Source organism: Apium graveolens, chromosome 8 (assembly GCF_009905375.1).
Source record: "Apium graveolens cultivar Ventura chromosome 8, ASM990537v1, whole genome shotgun sequence".
In the NCBI taxonomy this organism is placed as follows: domain Eukaryota; kingdom Viridiplantae; phylum Streptophyta; class Magnoliopsida; order Apiales; family Apiaceae; genus Apium; species Apium graveolens.
Window position 1 is genome coordinate 248074759 of NC_133654.1, and position 23980 is coordinate 248098738.

General features: G+C 34.7%; 1 protein-coding gene and 1 long non-coding RNA gene across 2 annotated transcripts; one reads left to right on the forward strand and one right to left on the reverse strand.

Moving 5' to 3' along the window:
- The first annotated feature begins 664 nt into the window (after positions 1 to 664).
- LOC141678300 (uncharacterized) lies at positions 665 to 2605 on the forward strand. The gene is made up of 3 exons (XR_012557683.1): positions 665 to 1496; positions 1632 to 1702; positions 2269 to 2605. It is a non-coding gene; the product is annotated as an uncharacterized LOC141678300 (long non-coding RNA).
- A 733-nt stretch (positions 2606 to 3338) lies between these two features.
- Positions 3339 to 5562, reverse strand: LOC141676715 (uncharacterized). Its single transcript, XM_074482420.1, has 2 exons — positions 4758 to 5562; positions 3339 to 4611 (listed from the first exon to the last, which is right to left on the reverse strand). Exons 1-2 carry the CDS (start codon positions 5486 to 5488, stop codon positions 3537 to 3539), a joined length of 1806 nt encoding a protein of 601 aa, XP_074338521.1. The 5' UTR covers positions 5489 to 5562; the 3' UTR covers positions 3339 to 3536.
- Positions 5563 to 23980: the final 18418 nt, after the last annotated feature.

The following is a 23980-nucleotide window of genomic DNA, read 5'->3' on the forward strand; positions in this document are numbered from 1 at the left end:
TTTTTAAATATAAATCTTTCTTTTAAAATTGAAAGATAATTAAAACTTCTATTTTAAAAGCAATCAATTTTTTTTAATGTTAATATGATTTTTTTAAAGACATAACGAAATGATTAAAAAATAAATATAAATATATTCTTCAAAATTGAATTTAAATTATAAAATCTTAATGTCAGGCCCCACATTGTCACTTATTATGGGTGTTGCATCCTGGGTCACAGGAGTATCATATTCCGGGATAATGTGAAGTTCCTTCGTTTACTTATCAGGCCAAAAATCAAGAAAAGAAGTTTTATCATGTTCTTCTCTGTGTTTGAAACTTAAACTCAATTTGTCAATATATGTATATATGTATGTATGAGTTAGTATATTAGTTCAGCTTATTTGAACTTCACATGGCATCACACTTGTTACAAGTCTATCCAGCCATAAATGGTGTTAATGATAAAATTATTTCCGTCAAGTCAATGAACCATGACTAACAATCAACTAGTTTGACTAATGATGTTGTCATTACGCTCAACTAAAGTGGTGTACCGTGGTAACTAGAGTGAGATTTTTGAAATATGGTTTTCAGTGACCACTTTGAGATTTAACCCGTATTATATATATTTGAGAATCTACCTTAACCTTGTCTTTTGGATTATTTCTTTGAGCATCTAGATTAACAGTCTCCTTTGAATAGTGGTAACTTGGCAAAATCTTGCATCTTGAAACACTTGTTGGCTTTCGCCTATCCTGCAGGGGCTTTGTGTAATCTTCCTTTTCTTTTTAGAATGCAGAGACAGAAATATTATCATGTTGTATAGATACTTCGTTTGATCCACAACTTACCTCTTCTCCCGCTACAAATAACAGCCTATTCCTTGTAGATTTTTGGTTTCTGTTAAATGGCTCATATTGCTGACGTGTTGCCATCCAATGTTCGAGCCAATTCCAGCCCATGTTAGATTACACATCAGATTTGGATCTGGTGTGTTTCTTCTTAGAACAGACTCTCAGCAAAAAGATCTAACACCAGTTATGAACTTGATATGATTCTTTTTGTCACAAATTATTTATATTTTATTTAGTCGTATAATATTGACAATTTATCTGTTGCGAGAAGGCATTGGCTAATGCTCTTTCATGCCTTGTTGTTGCTTCTAATCTGTTTTGCATTCTCAGCTTTGATATATTGGTGCTTACGGTGCTATCATCCCAGTCCTCCTGTAATATGGCAGTATTGAGTATCTCAGATAAAATAGAATAGTAAAGCTACACAATTGAGAATGGTGGTTGGTTGATTGGGAAATTGATTTGTTCTGCATTGGTACAATAGCGTGCTAAATATATGTATCTGATTACCAAGAAAACTAATCTATTTGTTAGTTTACATTCAGCTTCAGTACTTGAGGTCTGCCTTTATGTTGCACTCGTTGAGGCAAACTCTCATTTTTCTCTTGAAAGGAGTGAACTGTTGAGTTTCGTGAATTGATGTTGCTTTATTGCTCGTGGTTAGATTTTGTGGTTTAGTTTGATGATTATAGTTTACGAGATTTGTTGCAGCGTTTGTGTAGATATTGAGGTTGTTAGGTTAGGACTAAAGAGCAATTTGCACTTGCGTTTGAACTTCTCAATTCTTCTCACAGGAAGCTGTTCTTCATATTTAATGCCAGCGGCGACCCTTGGAGCAATGGGATATTGTTACATGTGGTGGAAGGTAATATTTTTTTTTCCTAATCAAATTAACAGGTGGTCTACTTTTGAATATTATGATGTTATAAATGCTTATATGATTCTGCAATCATTTGCTCATGCTGCTCATCTATAGTATAAACCGTTGTCATATCATAATCACACATTCTCGGATGAACACTAACTAAAAATAAAATAAAATTTACAAAGAATAGAAGTCGATTTGTATTAAAACAAAGTTTATTAAGAATAAAAGTCAACTTATGTCAGGTAAGTACCAAATTTGGTACTTTGGTACTTTTAGCACCAAACTATACATGATTTTGCTCGCTTATTAATAAAGAGTATAAATTATTATGCAATAGCTGAAGATCTACGCAGCTATATAAAAGGGGCTTCTCAAATATTTAAGTGGACTAATCTGTAGCAGACTGAAATCATATATAAAGAATTTTAATGGGAAGCTAAAATTTCACGGGGCTGGAGCCAACCCTAGCCATGGACAAGGTCTGCCCCCTTTCAACTTGTTGCCACAAATATCACAACTTGATTCTGACCGGATTTTGAGAGCTAGAATATGTTCGTGGCTAGGATGTTCAACGCGTTGGGGCAAATGTGCACAAGTTTTGTGAAGAAAGAAATGAGCACAATCATCCTTTTCAGCATTGCAAAAGTAAAGACAACGATAAACATCGGATGGACTATGCAGTATTAAGCCACAGCCATAACAGAGATCACCCTGACGAGAATGATAATCCTTGTTCAGAATCAGCTCATGACTGTGAATATGTAGTTTCTTGATTGAATAAATTATAGACTCTGAAATCACCGCCATGATGACAACAAGTATAGTTTTTAATGAAATGGTAGTTACATATTGACAGTTTTGTAGATACAATTGATATACAAGTATCAAAGATGAACAACACAGGAACTGTAGAAGATGACAATGATTATACATATCTACTAGTTCAAACTCGTATTTAATTCTACAACCTATACAAGTAAAGAATTTTAAGATACTTTAGCCAAGTAAGAAGTTACATATTTATCCTAAAAGTTTAATTCAATTGTTAGCAAGGAATGATTTATACTCTCTTTTTTGACAGATATAGGCCCCGGGGACGACAGAGGATAAACTCATAATCACTTGAGCTATCCAACCGTGTTCAGAAGGAATTTATAATTTAAACTTATACCAACATAATAAAATTTAAATCTTCCAGTAAGAGCTCTATATCTCCATTCTCCATGTCCGAAATAATTTTATGTCCAGCAGCAGGAGGGGATATCTTAAGTTAAGCATCTGATGTGAAATTTTAATCATAAATCATAATTTTAGGCTGATAGGCTCTTTTTTGTTTGATGAAAGCCAGTCTGAGCCTATGAGGATTAATATAAATTAGTCATGGATATTCTTATCAATAGTTGTCGTAAGAAATAGAAAGTAAACAAAGAATGAAATTAGTATTATTATTTTTTTCAGCAAAAGATCCTCGAAGATGTAACATTCACAACTGCAATTGCTGTAATTGTAAAATTTAAGTTCAGTTTTTCCACTTTAAAAATTAAAACAATTTCGCAAGTTTCAGAACTGATGAATGTCAGGCTGTGCTTCAGGGGCTTATTGTTACAACGTTGTCGCTCAATCTTTAAATTTTGGGTAAATATGATACAGAAGATGCAATAGGGGATAGATCGATTATTTGATTATAGAATCAAATGTGTACATTCATCGCTTTGGTACAAATTTGCATTGATTTATTTATACAGCTTAATATCAAACAACAGTAAGTACAGCGCCTTGTGTGCTAGTAGTAAAACAAGTACAAACATTAAACCTGAACATGTACAACTTATCAAGAGCACAAATCAGGCTGTGCATGTTGTATGAACTTACAAGGTGTACACTCAAGGACTGGCTTACCATATGTGATTTTGTGGCATCTTTGACATGGTTGACGCTTCTTATTTAGAACAAAGTTGAGGCTGTGCTGGTGATCTTCAATCTTAATATTGGTTGCCCCGAACCTGACCCTTGAGTAGGGAAACAGATCTATGCATTCTTCAAAATGAAAGGACAGATCGCAAACACTGCAATGGTAGAACCAATAGTTTGTGTTTATCTCTTCGGAGCAAAATTCACAGTGGAATTCATGAGGATGATCTACTACTCCCTCGGGAGATAGTATCAAGTGAAGAGGGTGGGGATCCCATCGATGTGTCAGTTTAAGTGGCTTAAGAGCACATTTCATATGTATGGAAAAATAACAACGAGAACGACTACTAGTACACTTATAAAAGGTGTCACGTTCTCTAATTCCTTTTTGGCACGCGCTACATTCATGTGCAGAAACAAAATGGTCTTGTGCAAGAAGGTGGGGATGAGCTTCGTGTTTAATTAGTCTGGGTAAAAGAGCACACTCAATGTCAAGCTTGACATAATTTGGTTGTGAATATGGTAAGGTAAATTTGGTTTGCAATTGTGTGCCATTACTAAAACCTTCACAATAAGTGCAGGACCATATATCATAGACACTGGCTTGCATTCCCACAAGCTTGTGTTCTAGGTGATCAAGCTGCATCTCTTTTGGGAACAGGGCACAGTGTTGGTGGAGAACATAGTCACACTCACTGCATTCATAGAATACACCATCGCGAAAATCCATAGTGGTAATAGATTTGGTACACCCGTTACAGATAAGCAATCCTTCATCATCCGCTACACCACTTCTGTTTTTAAGTACCATTTGATGATGTTCATGACTCCAATGATTAATATTAACAGGAGCGTCCTCCAACCAGAAAATAATCTTCTTCTTAATATATTGTTGCAACAACGATTCATGATCAGAGGCAGGAAGGTGCACCAAACTTGATTTGTCAACATTAGCTTCACCGTCGTACTCCTCACTATCAGATTCCTCACTCTTACTGCATTATTTGAATATATTAGGATCTGGTCCTAGCCTAATGTTGGCCAGGGCCATTTAGTGGCCAACATCAATTTTAACCGTAGGATAAAAAAATTAAAGCGATGCAGATGAACATCAAATGGAAACATTAATAAGAAATCTAACCTGGAACCTGGAGGTGGTGTAGCACATTTGATGTGGGCAAAGAATCTGCAGTTGGGACAGTAGTAGAGCCAATGACTTTCGTACACACGTTGAGTACAGATTCTGCAGGTCTGTGGAAATTTACGATACATTTCTGGAAGAGAATATGCTAAACGAAGAGGATGCTTGCGATGACTTCCACATTCTAATAAACTTGGTAGATTACTGCAGCTGAGGTGGATCCAAAACGGACATGTGTAGCACATATATGAGAAGTCTACATCCACCGTATGGCAAGCATCACAGTGGAAAGTGGCTAACCTTGTTGACAAGGTTAGCTTATGACGATGATAAGCAGGATGTATATAAAATTTATTTAGAGGTACAACACATATCACACAGATCTTATAAATTTCACATTCAAAACAAACGTAATAAATCCCTTTCAACTTGTTGTCACAGATACTACAACGACCTTTCTCAAAAGACCCGATTAATCGTTCCAAGGAATGTTCGTGGCTAGGATGCAGAAAGCGATCAGGTAAACATGCACAACTTTTGTGAAGAAAGAAATGCGCACAATCATCTTCTGCAGCAAAGCAACGATAAACATCAGATGGAGTATGCAGTGTCAAACCACAGCCATAACATTGATCGCCCTCGCGAGAATGATAGTCCTCGTTCAGGATCAGCTTATGACGGTGAAAATGTAATTCCTCTATTAAATCGTATACAACGTTTAAAATCTCCATCAAGGCGAATATAGTTTGTGATAAAAGCGGGAGTCACCTACTTTATATAGGCATGGTCTCCTGACTTGGGCATGTCTGGAAACATTTCTTGCAGAACATTTTTTTAGGGCTTAATTACTTTTGTTTCTTAAAGTATATAGCCTTATACCTATGAGACCCAAATATTTGAACTCATGCCTTGGAGTTAAAATGTAAGAGTTCAAATATTTGGAGATAAGGAGTATAACGCTATATATTTTAAGGGTCAAAAGGTTATTTAACCTTTTTTTACCGATAACACAATGAATCAATAAAATTATACGGTATCTTCAAAAAACAATTGAAATTATTAATTTCATATTATAACTTCGTTTGAGTACATCTCAAAGACTTATCTCCTTGAAATTTATAGCATTTTTTGCCACCTAAATTCTTACTGAGAGCATTTTGTGCTTATAAGAGAGCCCGGCATAATTATTGAAAAGGAATCAATCAAAATTTGCCATCTAAATTCTTATTGTGTGCAGAAAAATCGCATCTAAAATCTACCACTTGGGCAAGTAAAGAATTTTAAGATATTTCAGCTAAAAAAGCCACATATTTTATTCTAAAGCTGTGATCCCGTGTAAGCAAGGATTTTATACTTAACTTGATTCCAACGATGAAATGGGAGATTTGTAGATTAAAGAACTTCAACTAAACACACTCGAGTTTTCAAATCATTTGGAGCAAGGTATACATAGTAAAAGAACAATGGAGTAACTACTTTAGGCAAAAGTTGATTCGTCAACTTTAATACTCCCTCCGTACCTAATTACGTGTCCATAATTTTAAAAAACTGGATAAAGGTTTGAAACATTTGTGAATCTCCATTTCAAAATGCCCCATATTTGTGTATTGCTAGACATGTTTGAAGCACCAAAGTTTTCAGGGAGACGCTAAATTAAGGTTTAAACTAAAACTTGCGAAATGCAGTATCTTGCTGGACGGTCTTTTCCAGAACCATCATGTTGTAATGTTGTTCAAGCACTCTCATTATACGACTCGATGCAATGCGTTGGATTAATTACAGACATATGCATACACAATATTCTGATTAAACACGCCGGATGGGCATCTTTAGAAATTAAAAGTCTTTTTCGACAACTTTCCTTTGAAAGATTTGTAGCCTGAGGTCGACATGCACAATAATGATCTGAGCATTCTGTCAAACGAACTATTTTTGAATACGAAGAACGTGATCCTGTTCTTCTTGATTTGCAGAAGTAGTTCTTGACATAGTTAATTTAATCATAACTAGGTGCTTCAGTTTCTGCAAATATTTAGTTACAATAGGTGATATTTGCTTTGAAAAAAAAACCTATTTTAGCAAGATTTTGATCTTGGCATGGGCACATAGGTGATATTTTCTTTGAAAACAGAGCATACTGCAGACTAAATAAAACAACTGCAAAAATCAAATCGACTGAATTCAACCATAATTTTGTGAATATTGTAGAAAAAACAGAAGGGAAAAAATCTAAGCTAGTATAAATAACAAGAATTGGTATTTCTAGTTCCCCTCCCCGGCAAGGGCTAATAATATAATTACAACTGTGTTCTTAGTTGCTTACAATATACTTCAAGTAAAATCAAGTTTTTCCGATTTAGACTAAAAACAATTCTCCAAATTTTAGGACCCGTTGTGTAGTAACATTGTTGGAAGGGATATGTTCTTATTCCGTTAAGTTGTAACATTTGAAAGAGAATGTCACAAGTAAAAACATCTGATGTAGAATTGAAAATACCAGTTAGTGTGCCGAGATTAAAAATAATATCAAGTTATTATTTACATAAAATTAAATCTCATATCCGTGTAAAATATCGATCAAAAATAATAATTAAATGCAGTTAATTTATGTAGTTAATAGAAATTAAAATTGTGAGAATAATATAAGATCCTGTAAAGATCCATTCTGTAGGATGAAAAATCAAAATACCCACCATTTTGGGAGATTTGCCCAAATCACATGTCGAATACGCATCCCTTAAATGCGTATTCTGTGGATATTTTGGACGGTGCGCGCGCATCCGGGAATTTTGGGCAGTTGAAGGTGAAAAGTGGTGTATTTTGGGCATTCTTTCTATTCTCTAACATCTTGAGATTTTAGAATAATTGGTTCCTTACCTGGTATCAAAACTCAGGCCGGCACCCATGATCCACTCTTTGACCCATTAATGGGCTCTCGAGTGAGGGGGAGTGTTAAAATAATATAAGATCTTGAAAAGGGACATTCTCTAAAGATTTTAGAGTAAGTTTCTGGACAGAAATCAGTTATAATTATGAAATTTCAATGGACTTAGTTACTTTACTTTACTTATAATTATGAAAGTTCAATGGACTTAGTTACTTTACTTACTATATAAATCTAACAGGTTAGTTTTTATTAATATGATTATTTAAAAAAAAATCGACGTTTGAATGTACACTAAAAAGCGTGTTAGTTGAAATTCATTTAAATAAAATTTTAAAAATAGTTACATAATTTTATAGTGACTACCAAGATTTGATAATTTTGTGTTTAAATAGAATATGATTTCGTTTATTAGTATAAATAGTTGATAACTCGTGTAAAACACGGCCCCAGATTAAAAATATCAAATTATTATTTAGTTGAAAGAAATCATATCGGTTATGAAATTGCCTTGTATAATTATATTTCTGCATTGTTTTACTTGTTATAAAAATTTGTCATATTAGTTTTATTTGTGTAAAACAAATAAAATAATTATTTTATGAACCAAAAATTTGTTATTTTAGATAATATATTATTATTTGATAATTATTTTATAATTACCTTTTTAATATAATTTATTTAATATTACTTGATAGTTGATAAAAAAATTATTTTTAAATTAAAAATAAATAAAGGTTATTATACTTAATTTAATATTACTTAATATAATCTATATACAACCCATAAATTTAATACTGTTAAAAAAATTAACTTAAAATTTATTAAAAATGTGATGAACAGTGGCAAATATAATCGTTAAATCAATGATTTTCAATTTAAAACTTAATAAATGTCACTTAAGTTATTTACTATTACTTAATCATTTTTAAAATATTTTTTTCCAATTTAAAAGTAAATTGAAGTTAGGATGCACACTAACTAATAGAAAATAAATTCTACAGTAGAAGTCAATTCGTGCTAGTATTGTATTTTGTTATTTAGTAGTTTTTCAAATTAAAAGTAAATATATGATATTTTACTTAATTTAACATAACTTAATGAAATTTAATATAATTTATAAATTCGCTTAAAAATATTTTTCTATTTTATAAAAGTAAATAGAAATTTGGATGGATGTTCACTAATTGAAAACAGAGTTTAAAGATGATAGAAGTCGATTTGTATTAGGTCAGTACCAAAATTTGATACCGCGATACTTTGATAAAATATGACTTCACTTATTAATAAAGAGTATAGATTAAATATTTATTTAATTTAATTTAGTAAAATTTCACTGATTTATAAGTAAATTTATCCAAATAATAATAGAACTTAAAAGTAATATATTTTGAGGAGATCAATACAAGTACCATGGACTTGGCTAGCCCCAAAATTGTGACTGAAGCACGGAACTTGAAATTAACGGAGGAATTTACCCTTAAGGAGTTCACTACTACAATCAAGTTGATGCATCCCAACAAAGTGTCGGCACGTGACAGGTTGAACCCAGCTTTCTACCAGAGTTTTTGGCCAAGAATGAGGCAAGAAGTGTTCAAATTTTGCAGTAATTGGCTTCGATCTTAAAGTTTCCCAGGTGAGCTCAATGTCACCAATGTCGTGCTGATATCAAAGAAAAATAAGGAAAATGCATCTTAGATGAAGGATCTCAGACTTATTGCATTATGCAATGTTCTTTCCAATAGACTGAAAGATGTCTTGCCCCACATCATCTTGGAGAACCAGTCCGCTTTTATCCAAAATAGAAGTATAACTGACAATATTCTTGTCGCCTTTGAGATTATTCACCATACGAGTCATAAGAAAACGGGTAAAGAAGGTAAGATAACATTGAAACTAGACATCAGCAAAGCCTATGATATGGTTAGCTGGACTTTTCTTCGCTAGAGAATGAAGAGCTTGGGCTATTGTCAACTTTGGATTGACTGGATAATGATATATGTGTAAATGTTCACGTATAATTTCTATTTTAATGGCACTTTCGTAGATCCAGTAACACCAAAGAAATGGTTGAGGCAAGGGGATCCACTCTCCCTACCTATTTTTGTTTTTTGTTGAAGGACTCTCAAATGCTCTTGATACAGCAGTAAATAATGGAGAGGTTCACGGGTGTCAGATATGTCCCACAGCTCCAACAGTCTCTCATTTGTTGTTTGCTGACGACGACTTCCTATTTTTTAGAGGTACAACATAGGAAGCAACATATGTAAATAATCTCCTTGTTAGATATGAACAGTGATAGGGTAAAGGCAACCTAGCTAGAGCCTAACCCAGAACTAGGGTGAGACAGGCTCAGTTCGAGGTGAAAGGCCCCCCTCTCCCAAAACAGTCAAGTAGAGGGATCCGGGCTCACGACCAACCCAGGACCAGGATCACCTCCCAGCTAGGATCCAACCTAGCTAGAGCAGACCCGAGGGGAATCCCCCCAAATACAGGCATACCCCACAACCCTCCAAGGAAGGGCATGTGGGCACGTGACAGTGACAGCTATCAACAACCGACATCTAAGACAAGCACGACACGCGTCAGCATACCTTTGGTGTACCCTGAAGCTGGTCCTCACCTAAACACGTGTACGCAATCCACTCGAGCCAGATGTCCTCCGCCTCCAACAATGAACGACCATGATCTAAAGGTAACAACCCCTAAACCCTACCTTTGGGCTATGAATACCCCGAAGGGAAAGGGTTTGGGGGTTAGACATATTTTTACACGCACTCTCTCCTACACAGATATATACACACACAGCCACCTTCCTTTCCTATCTATCTTCATCTTCCTCCCCCCTCCATTTTTGTTTTGCAGACACCCCAAAACAGCTGCACCTCATCCACCGCGAGAAGGTCCAGGCACGGCGTCGGAAAGAACTGCCCCGCTCACCGGAGTTATCAAACAGTGTTCTGGATAATCTATCAATTTTTAAAAGTTAGGTGTGTGTTTCTGTAACAGCCCGCACTTTCGGACTATTAATTTTAAACCGAAACTAAAATCAATTACAATTTCTTGATCAAAAATCATATTACAAAGGTGACTATTACAAACGCGCAGCTAAAAGTGGATGCCCAAAAATCAATCTACTCCAATTTTAAGTCCTCGAACTCCAATGCTATCCAACTTGAATCTTAGACCGAACCTGAAATATTAAAAGGGGTGAGCTACAAAGCTCAGCAAGTACAAATTGACTCACTATTTAACCAAAAATCAATGGGTGTTTTAATAAAACATTTTTTTTTCTAAAAACAATAATATTTTGTAAAACAATTTCTAAAAATAGATCCAACCCAAAGTTTTATATTTCAAAATTCAGAATTTAAAACAGAGCAGAATTTATAACAGAATAAAAAAGAATGAACCGATAATTTTTATAAATACCACAGTCTTCATCTACGGCCACACTTTGCCAGTAGCAGGCATCTTACTCTTATTCTTATTCTTTATACCACACTTTGCCAATGGTCGGCATCTAAAATTTAATAATTACGCGCCATTAATAGGTATCTAAAGTTGCACACTGGTGCGTCTACTAAGGGTATTTAAGGCTAGTTCCGGAACTATAGCATAAATTACGAACGGGTTCGAAAACGTAGAGACTGGATTTCAAACGATTCTCTTATCTTATTTCTTATACAGTTCGAAACATAATTCTTATATCTTGTAAGAAATTCGAAAATCAGAGTATCAAAACTTTTTTGAAAATAAAAGTAAGTCAAAAAGTACTTACCTCAAAACCTGATCATATCTGAATTTACTCTTTTTGACCTCAAAATGACGTTATTTTAAAAAACACGAAACACGAAAGTTGTAGATAACAAAAAGATCTTTCTGAAAAGTCCAGAACCAACGAAATCTGACTTACGATGAATTTACTACGAATTTTACAAAACTGCAGATTTATGTTGAGAAGAGCCCTACGAATTTTATGAATAAAAACGAAGAAGGCGAATAGGGTGTATTTATAATGAAACAAAACCCTATATCTTAACCTACAAGTTATCTTTATTCACGTCTGATCCAAATTTTAGGCCCATTAGTCTAATTTAATTTTAAATCTTAGTCCTTATCTAATTTTAATCTCTTTTTATTCTATTATTCTATTATCAATCTAATTTTAAAAATTACGGGATATTACATACTACCCTCCTTAAAAAGAATTTGGTCCCCAAATTCACAACAATCCTAAAGTTCGTGACATATCTACCCCTTGATATACCAAAGGTCAAACTATGGTCCACAGGAACGCATCCTAGAGAATATACTAGTCTCACACCTAATACACTCCACAGTCTACTCTTGTTACCAACTGTAACAGCCCGCACTTTCGTACTATTAATTCTAAACCGAAACTAAAATCAATTACAATTTCTTGATCAAAAATCCTATAACAAAGGTGACTATTACAAACGCGCAGCTAAAAGTGGAAGCCCAAAAATCAATCTACTCCAATTTTAAGTCCTCGAACTCCAATGCTATCCAACTCGAATCTTATACCGAACCTGAAATATTAAAAGGGGTGAGCTACAAAGCTCAGCAAGTACAAATTGACTAACTATTTAACCAAAAATCAATGGGTGTTTTAATAAAACGTTTTTTCTCAAAATAATAATATTTTGTAAAAAAAAATCTAAATATAGATCCAACCCAAAGTTTTATATTTCAAAATTTAAAATTTAAAACAGAGAAAAATTTATAACAGAATAAAATAGAATGAAATGATAATTTTTATAAATACCACAGGCTTGATCTACAACCACACTTTGCCAGTAGCCGGCATCTTATTCTTATTCTTATTCTTTATACCACACTTTGTCAGTGGTCGGCATCTAAAGTTCAATAATTACGCGCCCTTATTAGGTATCTAAGTTGCACACTGGTGCGCCTAATAAGGATATCTAAGGCTAGTTCTGGAACTATAACGTAAATTACGAACGGGTTCGAAAACGTAGAGACTGTATTTCAAAAGATTCTTGTATCTTATTTGTTATACAGTTCAAAACATAATTCTTATATCTTATACGAAATTCAAAAATCAGAGTATCAAAATTTTTCCGAAAATAAAAGTAAGTCAAAAAGTACTTACCTCAAAGCCTGACCAGATCTGAATTTACTCTTTTTGACCCTCAAAACAATGTTATCTTGAAAATTATGAAACACGAAAGTTGTAGATAACGAAAAGATCTTTCCGAAAAGTCCAGAACCAACGAATTCTGACTTACGATGAATTTACTACGAATTTTACAAAACTGCAGTTTAAGCTGTGAAGAGCCCTATGAATTTTATGAATAAAAACGAAGAAGGCGAATAGGATATATTTATAACGAAACAAAACCCTATATCTTAACCTACAAGTTATCTTTATTCGAGTATGATCCAAATTTTAGGCCCATTAGTCTAATTTAATTTTAAATCTTAGTCCATATCTAATTTTAATCTCTTTTTATTCTATTCTATTATCAATCTAATTTTAAAAATTAAGGGATATTACAATTTCAGTGCAAACGTTAAGCATGATAAGCAGCTCGAAATTGTAGATATCTTGGGAGTTCATAATGAGATAACTGGTATGAAGTATCTTGGTTTGCCTTCGCTAGTGGGAAGATTGAATAAACAAGTATTTGATTGCCTCAAAGAGGAAGCGAGTAAACGAATTCAGTCATGGCAATCCAAACACATATCCCAAGTTGGAAAATCTGTGTAAATACGAAATGTTGCACAATCAATTACAGCATATAGTATGTCATGTTTTCTGATCCCAATACCCTCTGTCATGATCTGGAATAGCTCTTTAATAATTATTGGAGGAGAAAGGGTGAAGGACAAATTTAGCCTATTTTTACACAAAATTAACAAAAATGACCAATTTTCGAAAAGTTGGCCAACTTTAGCCGATGGGATACCCAACTGCCAGCGGAGTATTCACTTTATATGAGATACCCAACTGTCAGTGGAGTATCCCATATATGAAATACCCAACTACCAGTGGAGTATCTTATATAAATTGGGATACCCAACTACCAGTGGAGTATCTTATACAAATTGGGATACCCAACTGATAGTTGAGTATTCAATTGGCTAAAATTGGCCACTTTTTTCAGAATTACTATTTTGGTTTTTTCAAAAATTGGCTATTATTGTAATTTTTTCGAGGAGAAATGGGTCTGCTGCAAATCAAAAATGCCTAAATTGGTTGTCCTGGAACAATATGAGTGTTGTTGAAAGTAAGGGGGATTGGGTTTTAGAAACCTTATGGTTTCAACATTGCATTACTTGGCAAGCATGTCAAGCATTTCATGCACAACCCAAACTCTCTGGTGGATAGGATCTTCAAAGCAAGGTATTTCCCCAATTCTCATGTTTTGCAGGAAAATAAAGGCTTGGGTTCCAGTTTCATGTGGACGTACATCTGGACTGCTAAGGATGAGCTCTATAAGGGTTTCAAATGGGTCATGGGTAATGGTAATGATATTGTTGCCACTAGGGACCCGTGGCTAAGGAAAAAAGAAGATTTTTGTGTTAAACAAAGTCCTGTGTACGAGATAAGATCTGAGACTGTATCAAACTTACTCCCCCAATGAAAAGAGATGGAATCAGAATTCAGACACTAATCAAGAACAACTTTCTCGAAGTTGATGCATATGTTATTCTCGCACTTTGTATTCCTCAATGTAATATTGCAGATAAAATGGTGTGTTCGACCTCTATAAATGGAGTTTATAATGCTAAAGTTGGGTATCAATAATGGTATGATTTAAACTATGCCTCAATTGTACCAACTCAGTGTATGGGCTGGAAAAAAATATGGCAGTTGAAGCTCCCAAATAAGGTGAAGGTATCCATTTGGCGGTTTTATCGTAATGTTATCCCAATAAGGAGAAGATTGAGCTGCAAAGGTATTAGGCTCCTAATAACCTGTCCTATGTGCTTGAGGGATATTGAACACATGGCACATCTCTTTTTTAATTGTGATTTTGTTGTGGGATGTTGAACTCATGTAAATTTGTGGTATGACTGGAGTGCCATAGAGTATGCTCCTGAATGGTTGTTAGGCAAGTTAAGTAATGGACACTTGGAGGAGCTCCTCAAGATTTACATTGTCCCGTGGGGTGTTTGGAATTGGAGAAATAAAAAAGTCTGGGACTCAAAAATGGCCACTTCTCCATTTGCCATGTATAGTAGCTTCAGAATGTACCATGAGTGGAATGAGGTAAGAAAGAGAAATGTCATTAAATCAACAACAATGCAAGGAAAAAAGCAAGCAAATCACAATTGGCAACGGCCAGAAATAGAAGCTCTCAAGATTAATGTAGATGCATCAGTTCACCCGGGGTCACCATCTTATTTGATTGGAATGGTACTGAGGAATAACATGGGAACTTTTTATGCTGGAAAGATAATATGTTTAAGGAAAGATGCATCAGTACAGGAACCATGGGGGCCAGAGAAGCACTGTCATGGATCAAGGAGCAACAACTTGAGAATGCCAAATCTTCATGAAATCTTATTCAGTTATTACAGTGAATGCCATCTTGGGGAAATAATTAAACTTATTAGAGGTGGGTAACCTAGTAGAGGTCATTAGACAAGAACTCAGAAGCATGCCTTTAGTTTCTATTAATTTTGTTCGGAAAAATCTAATAGGGCAGCTCATGAACTAGCTAGAATCCCTTATTTAGCAAATTATCATATCGTATTCACATCTTCTCCTACGTGTTTGTTGGAGACTCTATCTTACAATCTTTTATTAATTTGAATGAAGCTATCATTTTATTTAAAAAAAAGGTAATACACTTTATTTGTTTTAAATAATAAGTTATTTATTTAGATGCCCAAAACAGGTATGTATATGTGTAAATTATCAATACTCTATATGTATACCTAGCTAACGGATTGCGGTAATTAAAAATCATTTCAGAACAACTTCATTTATATATTATATTTTCTCTTCTTTATGGTATTATGGCATCATAGCTCAGACTTGTTAGGAGCAATTGATGATATCAAGCAGAAACTATCAGAAGTTCATATCAGAACTTACATCAACGGATAATGATGACATCAACGGATGATGATATCGACGGATAAGGATATCGATGGATGATGATGTCAACGGATGATGTAATCAGTATTTGTCACATCAGTTGATCTTTGATAAGGAAAAGGAAACAAAAACTCAAGGATGTGAAGGACTTTATCTCAAATGCATTGTATAGGTTTCCTTGTTGTTGATAGAATAGGATTCTTTATACATTATGTAGTTGTGATTTATATAAAGCACAGATTAGGTTCATGCTATATGCATTGCGACATTGTTATATCTTTCGCATAACCTAGCAACTCTCAAAGATATTTGTTCATCCTTTCGAAAGAGTACGTTTGCAATTAGTTTTTATCTGTTAATATAAAAACTGTTGATTATGTTGAAGCTTTGTTGAATTGATTGTATTAACTGTATTCACCCCCCCTCTACAGTTTATTAAGGGCCTAACAATTGGTATCAGAGTTTGTTGTTAACGTACAAACAGTTTAAGATCTGAAAATCAATCAACCATGTTAGACAAAGAAGAAGAAAAACAGAATCCGAAGCCACCACCCCCAACCACATCATAGATAAGCAGTAACATGAGTAAGTATGAAGTAATCAAGGTGCCTATCCTGAAAATACATGAATATCCAATCTGGAAATTCAGGATGGCCATGTGATTGGAAGCCATAGATCCTGAATATCTGAACAGGATCTATGATGGTCCTCATAGACCAATGAAGGTAGTTGTTTCGCTTGCAGAGGAACCAGAGAAGATGATAGACAAAGACAGGAAGGACTACTCTCCTGAAGATATCTCATCTATCATGAAGGATGCTAAGGTCAGACACATCCTGCACAACAGTCTTAATAGTGTTATGTCCAATAGAGTCATTGGATGTAAGACAGTAAAAGAGATATGGGATGCTTTAGAAGTAAAGTGTCAAGGTACAACCACTATCAAGAAGAACAGGAGGATAGTACTTACTCAAGGATATAAGCACTTTGACTCAAGGGACAATGAGTCCTTAACTGAGATCTATGACAGATTTCAGAAGTTGCTGAATGACTTATCCCTTGTCAACAAAGAATATGATTTGGAAGACTCAAACTTGAAGTTCCTACTTGCTCTCCCTGAAAAGTGAGACTTTAAAGACAAATCAATAAGAGATAACTATCAACTTGATAACACACCTCTAGATGAGAACTATGGAGTTCCGAAAACTCATGAACTAGAGATGGAGCAAAGAAGCAAGAGGAAAGGATCAAAATCTAGACCAGTTGCACTCAAGGTTGAAGAGAAGCCAAAGGAGAAAGCTAGGAGGAAAAGCTACTCCAAAGGGAAATCCAGGATTGTAAAGTCAGATACTGAATCATAAAATTCTGATGATGACTCAAATACTGATACCGAATCAGATACTGATAGTGATCATAACAATAATGAAGACATGGATCATATGGTTGCCCTACTGGTTAAAAGTTTCAAGAAGATGGTCTACAAGAACTTCAAGAAAGGGAGAAGATTTTCCAGAAAAGGTTCCAGTTCCTCAAACTCTGATAAGAAGAACAACAGGAGAAATACTGATGGGAAGGAATCTAGATCTGGAAAACTTGACAAGTCAAAAGAGAGATGTTACAACTGTGATAGAATTGGACACTTTGCAGCTGGCTGCAGAAAACCCAGAGTTGAGAAGAAACAAGCCTTGATCTCAAGGAAGAGAAACTGGGATGATTCACCAGATTCAGATGATGGAGTCAATTATGCTCTCATGGCAAAAGCTGATGCTGAGGCTGACAATGCTGAATTAAAGGTACCTTAGACTACTCTTGATTTTGATACTGATGATATCTATGAATTAAGATTATTTCTTAAGTCTCTGCATGTTAGTTTTGGGGATCAAACCTTAGAGAATAATAGAATCAAGAGTGGATACTCTGTGTTAAAGAAAAGGAATGATCACCTAGAAATTGAGTTGTTTTCCATGCTAGAAATTCAAAAAGAAAGAGATAATGTTGTTTATGTTAAGGAAAAATTGTTAGAAAACCCTGCTTATCTAGAGAAGGAGCTAGCAAAAGAAAGATAACTCATTAAACTTTGGACTAACTCGGGAAAGTCAACTCAGGAGATTTTAGAGAGTGGCTGTTGGGGATCAGGATTAGGATATTCAGTTAGATCTAATTCTGATAAGAAAAGTGGAAAAGAAACTGAGATAACATAACCAATAAAAACTGATAGCAAGGTCAAACTGAACAAGGTTCAAATAAAGACCATTAAGTTTAATCCTAGTGCTAATACTGTTAAGTCAATCCATGAGGAAGGTACAATCTCAACACCTAGATCAAACTTAATTATTGATAAGAGTGAACAAGTTCACACAACATCAGTAAATATTGGTTCAATGACTCAGAAACAGCTTAAGCAAAAGCTGAAGGATCTTCACATGAAAGACAAGAGGAAAAGGTCTAGGTAAAATAGGAATGGCAAGGTAGGTGTTAATAAGAATGTAAATTATATAACCCCTCCTAATGCACCTAGAAAGACCTTTTCAAACTGTGGTAGCACTAATCATCTTGCTAATTCTTGCAAGAAGAATAAAAAGATAAATGTTTTTCTTCCAAATCAGAGTTTAAGAATTAAACAGTTAGATATAAACCACAGAGTCCTTGTTTTCATTGTGATAGTGTTTGACATTCTATTTATACATGTAAAGAGTATCACAGTTTGTATTATGATTATTATAAACTGAAACTCTCTTTAATTAAAGCAAAATTTGTTTCTCATGTGTAAATACTGATAGTAAGGATGTTAACATAAACTCTGATTAAAAGTCATTTGCTGCATATGTTAACAAACTTAAAAAGGCCAAAGGATCCAAGCAAGTCTGGGTCCTAAAAAACACTAACTGATTCAAATTACTGATTGCAGGGTGACAGAAGGAATGCTCTAGTCTTGGACAGTGGATGCTCAGGACATATGACTGGTTATAAATCCCTGCTATCAGAATTTGAGGAGAAGGCTGGCCCAGGCATTTCTTATGATGATGGAAACTTAGGAAAAATCTTGGGATATGGCAAAATCAAAGTTGGAAATGTCATCATTAAAAATGTAGCTCTAGTTGCAGGACTCAAGCATAATATGATCAGTGTGAGTCAAATCTGTGACAGAGGTTACCATGTCAACTTCTATGAGGAGCATTGTGAAATTGTCAGTAAGTCTGATGGCAAGATTGCATTGACTGGTGTAAGACATGGTAGTTTATATGAAGCTAGGGTCTCCACAAGTATTGGTAATTCAAAAGTTTGTCTATTGAGTAGAGCATCTGTAGAAGACAGCTGGAACTGGCATAAAAGACTTTCTCACCTCAACTTCAACAATATTAATGAACTTGTGAGGAAAGATCTTGTAAGAGGATTTTCCAATACAGTTTTTACTCCTGATGGCTTATGTGACTCATGCCAGAAAGCCAAGCTAAGGAAAACTTCTTTCAAGAGTAAAACTAAATCCTCCATTCTTGAACCATATCATCTACTTCATGTTGATCTCTTTGGTCCAGTGAATGTTATGTCAATTTTCAAGAAGAGGTATGCACTCGTAATTGTTGATGAATATAGAAGATACACATGGGTGTATTTTATGCACACCAAGGATGATTCTCCATCCATTCTTCTTGATCATGTGAGGGAGCTGGAAAAAGGATCAACATACAAAGTGAAGATCATCAGAAGTGATAATGGAACTGAATTCAAGAATAGCTATATGGAAGAGTTCTGCAAACTCAAGGGGATAAAACAAGAGTTTTCTGCTCCTGGAAAACCACAACAAAATGTAGTTGTTGAAAGAAAAAATAGAACTTTAATAGAAGCTGCAAGAACCATGCTAGAGGAAGCAAGATTGCCTACCTACTTCTGGGCTGAGGCTGTGCAAACTGCTTATTTTATAAAAAATGCAACATTGATCAACATGCATGGAAAAACACCATTTAAGATGGTAAAGGGAAAGAAGCAAAATTTGAAGTATTTTCATATTTTTGGTTGTAAATGTTTTGTTCTCAAAACTCATCCGGAGCAGCTGACCAAGTTTGAACTAAAAGCTGACGAAGGAATTTTTGTGGGATATCCATTGTCCATAAAAGCCTTCATAGTTTACAATCTGAGAACAAGAACAGTCATGGAATCCATACATGTATCTTTTGATGACAAGAAGATAACAGGTATAGAAGATGCAGATGATCATGACAAATTGAGATTTGATAATGAAGTTCCTTATGCTGAACTTTTAAGTCCTGACCCTGATACAGTAAATCCCGATATCACTCAAAGCTCTGAGGTTCAACAGAACAGTGGAAATTCTTCTAACACTGAAGCATGTGTTAAGGGGGAGCAACATGACTCAAATCCAGAGACCGCTTCAAGTGATTCAACTCAAGAAACATCAGCAGAAATTAAGATCATCAGACTCATCTTTCTCAAATTCTGATGAGTCAAAAACTGATAACAATGGGAACACTGATTCAGGGGGAGCATAAGGAAACAATAGTGGTAGTAATCAGAGAAATAACAGAGAATTTATGGATCAAGGGGGAGGTTCGTCTTCAAGGAGTCAACTTCCGTCTGCAAGAAAATGGTCTAAGTCACACACACCTGACTTAATCATTGGAAACCCTGACAGTGGTGTAAGAACAAAAAAAGCCACTCAGAATGAATGTCTTTACCATTCTTTTCTATCTCAAACTAAACCTAAGAAGTTTGAAGAAGCTCTGCAAGATGCTGACTGGGTTACAGCAATGCAAGAGGAACTCAATGAATTTGAAAGGAACAAAGTATGGACTCTTGTGTCAAGACCAAAGAATAGATCTGTAGTTGATACAAAGTGGGTGTTTAGAAACAAAACTGACAACGAGGGCGTTATCACAAGGAATAAAGCAAGACTGGTTGCAAAAGGTTACTCACAACAAGAAGGCATTGATTATGATGAGACATTTGCTCCAGTTATAAGGCTTGAGGCAATTAGAATCTTTCTTGCCTATGCTGCTCACAAGAAGTTTAAGGTGTTCCAAATGGATGTGAAGAGTGCATTCTTAAATGGAGAACTCGAAGAGAAAGTTTATGTTGAACAACCTCCAGGGTTCATTGATCCAAAGTATCCAGATCATGTCTATTTACTGGATAAATCACTTTATGGTTTGAAGTAAGCTCCAAGGGCCTGGTATGAAACACTTGCTCTATTTCTGCTAGAGAGTGGTTTCACAAGAGGTACAATTGATAAAACTCTCTTTTATAAATACCATGGTATTGACTTGTTATTAGTACAGATATATGTTGATGATATCATTTTTGGATCTACTAATGATAAACTCTGTGAGAGATTTGCAAAGCTAATGCAATCTGGGTATCAAATGAGTATGATGGGAGAACTTATTTATTTTCTGGGGTTACAAGTTAAACAGACTGATGAAGGAATCTTCATAAATCAATCCAAATACACCAGGAATCTACTCAAAAGATTTGGAATGCAAGACTGCTCAACTGCATCAACTCCCATGGCCATTGCAACCAAGTTAGATTAAAATACTAGTTCTTCAGTAGATATAACTAACTACAGAGGTATGACTGGCTCACTCTTATATCTGACTGCTAGTAGACCTGATATCAGGTATGCTACATGTCTCTGTGCAAGGTTCCAAACTGATCCTAGAGAACCTCATATGTTAGCTGTGAAAAGAATTTTTAAGTATCTTAAAGGCACCATAAATTTGGGATTATGTATCCTAGAGATTCAGACTATAAGCTAATTGGATATTCAAATGCTGATTTTGCAGGATGTAAAATAGACAGGAAAAGCACTTCTGGAAGCTGCCAATTTCTTGGTGGCATATTGGTTTCTTGGTATAGCAAGAAACAAAAGTCAATTTCCACATCAACTGCAGAAGCAAAATACATTGCTGCAGGAAGCTGTTGTCCTCAGATTCTATGGATGAAGAATCAGCTACTGGATTATGGGTTAGACTATTCTTTTATTCCTATATATTGTGATAATCAAAGTGTTATTGCAATGATAGGAAATCCAGTGCAGCATTCAATGACTAAACACATCAGAATCAGGTACCATTTCATAAAGGAACATGTGGAAACAGGTACAGTGGAATTGGTCTTTATTCCAACATATTAGCAAGTAGCAGATATATTCACCAAGCCTCTTTGTGAAGTTACTTTCACAAGATTGGTGAATGAATTGGGAATGACATCAGGATAATTCTTATACTTAGTACATGTTAGATACTGATTCTTGTGCTAAATGTTGATGCCATGATAACATGCAAATTGTGCTAAATGATCTTATGTGAAAGTTGCATGTTGAACTACTAATTATGCGTATATGCTCTGTTATTAGTTAAAATTGCTTTGACTAATAGGTTCTGTCAGTATTTGATAAATTCTGATATTGGTCAACCCAGTTTTGACTGATAAATCCTGATAGTTGTAATTAAAATACTGATAACGGTCAAAACATGATTGACTGTTATACTTCATTGATTATTTTGAACTTGTTCAAAATAAATTATTAAACAGTATTTTTAATTAATCAGTGAGTTAGTGGAATATCTTTTAATTGCTTAAATGGGTTAGCTACTAATGCAAGTATCTAGTAATACTTGAGTATTTACATTGGGAATAGGAATCTGAAGAGAGGGATTACTTTTTGTTTGCCTAGATACGCGTAATCGTGTATTTGCATTATGATTAATTATTACATGGTTAATCAAAGAGTACCTTCAGTTTCTAAACCTCTCTGCTATAAATACAACCTTCCACTCTCAAAACTTATAACTACCTTTTTCATTCAAACTCCAAAATTTCACTCAATTTCTTCATTCAGAATCTATGGCCTCTGTTTGTTCTCTTTCACATGGAGTTTATCGACCAGTCTCCATTCCTGAATACGGAAGGCTGTATTTCGAGCCCTTTCATCTCAAGGTAGTCTTCAACGGCCAAGATTATCCTTCTTTTGAGATCCCACAGTCGATTCTTGATCGACTTAACTCGGATGACACTCAGTCACTTCATCTCTTTAGAATAGACGTTCGCTTTGAAGAGATGAGAAGAGCTGAGGAGGCTGCGTAATGACGCCTCGAGGAACAACAACGTCGCCTCGTATGGTTGGCATTACAAGAGAATATCATTTCTGTAACGACCGAGAAATTACGTTGTATTATATTCTAATAAAGATATTTATGAGTATTATTAAGTGACTAAATGTGTTGAGTCATAAAACCCTAGTTGTTGTGTGCTACGTGTCGTCTATTGTGATCAGAACGTGATTCGAGTATTTATTGAGTGTATTACTATCAGTTATAGGTTTTATTTCAAAACTCGTACAGCTCAAACAGTGTTTTAAATGCCCGTATTTCAAACAAAAATATTGGCCCTATTTTGCCAAGAACGACCTATACAATATCGCTATTCTGAACCCCTAGACGTTTTACAAATTTACCTTTTTCGCGAAAAATGACTTTTTCGGACCCCTTCGGTAGTTAAAAACCCCACAAAAATCACATTTGTATTTTTATATGATCATGAAATTATCAAACATCATTTTTCTTTGCATTAGGGTAATATTCACAATTTTTGGGAATTTTTGACATTTATTTTGTATTTATTGGATATTTAAAAATTCATTATTGATACCCAAAAATTATAAAAATTGGGGCCAAATATTTTTATTAGATGTGTTATTAGCCCCTTAATTTTATTTAGGGGTATTATTTTAGTAAATATAAATAGCTGTTTATTTGTTAATTATTCATTAATTAAATCATGAAAAAATCATAAAAAATCAAGAAAATCCCCAATTCTCTGAAATTAGGGTTTGGAGTTCTTGGAATCAAATCATATTTTGAAGGTGCTTCTGTTCACCAAAACAATCATGTAAGTAGTCGTTGCAAAGCTTATTCGATCTAGTTTATGATTCTGTGATCAATTTCAGTTAATAATTATTCGAATTTTTGTTTGTAATTTTCAGGTTTAATCTTGAATTGGGTACTTTTGATTGATGTTACTGAGGCGATTTTGAGTGATATATGGTTATAGATCGTGTGATTTTGAGTCGATTCATGTCGGTTTTGGTAGTTTTTGCTTCGGTTTTTATACTCGCCGGAAAACGGCGCCGCCCCGGATTTTTGTTGGGTTTTCCGACCTGTTCTTTTCTTCTGTGAACTGGGTTAGCTTGGGGAAGATGTGAGGAGGAGTTTGTGAAAGGCATAT

What these genes read in the sequence shown, in the direction of transcription:
- LOC141676715 (XM_074482420.1), bottom strand. Translation starts at nt 5,488, where the DNA reads ATGGAGATTTTAAACGTTGTATACGATTTAATAGAGGAATTACATTTT. An exon ending in ACACCACCTCCAGGTTCCAG is followed by an intron (nt 4,612 to 4,757) that starts GTTAGATTTCTT and finishes CAAATAATGCAG; the next exon opens with TAAGAGTGAGGAATCTGATA.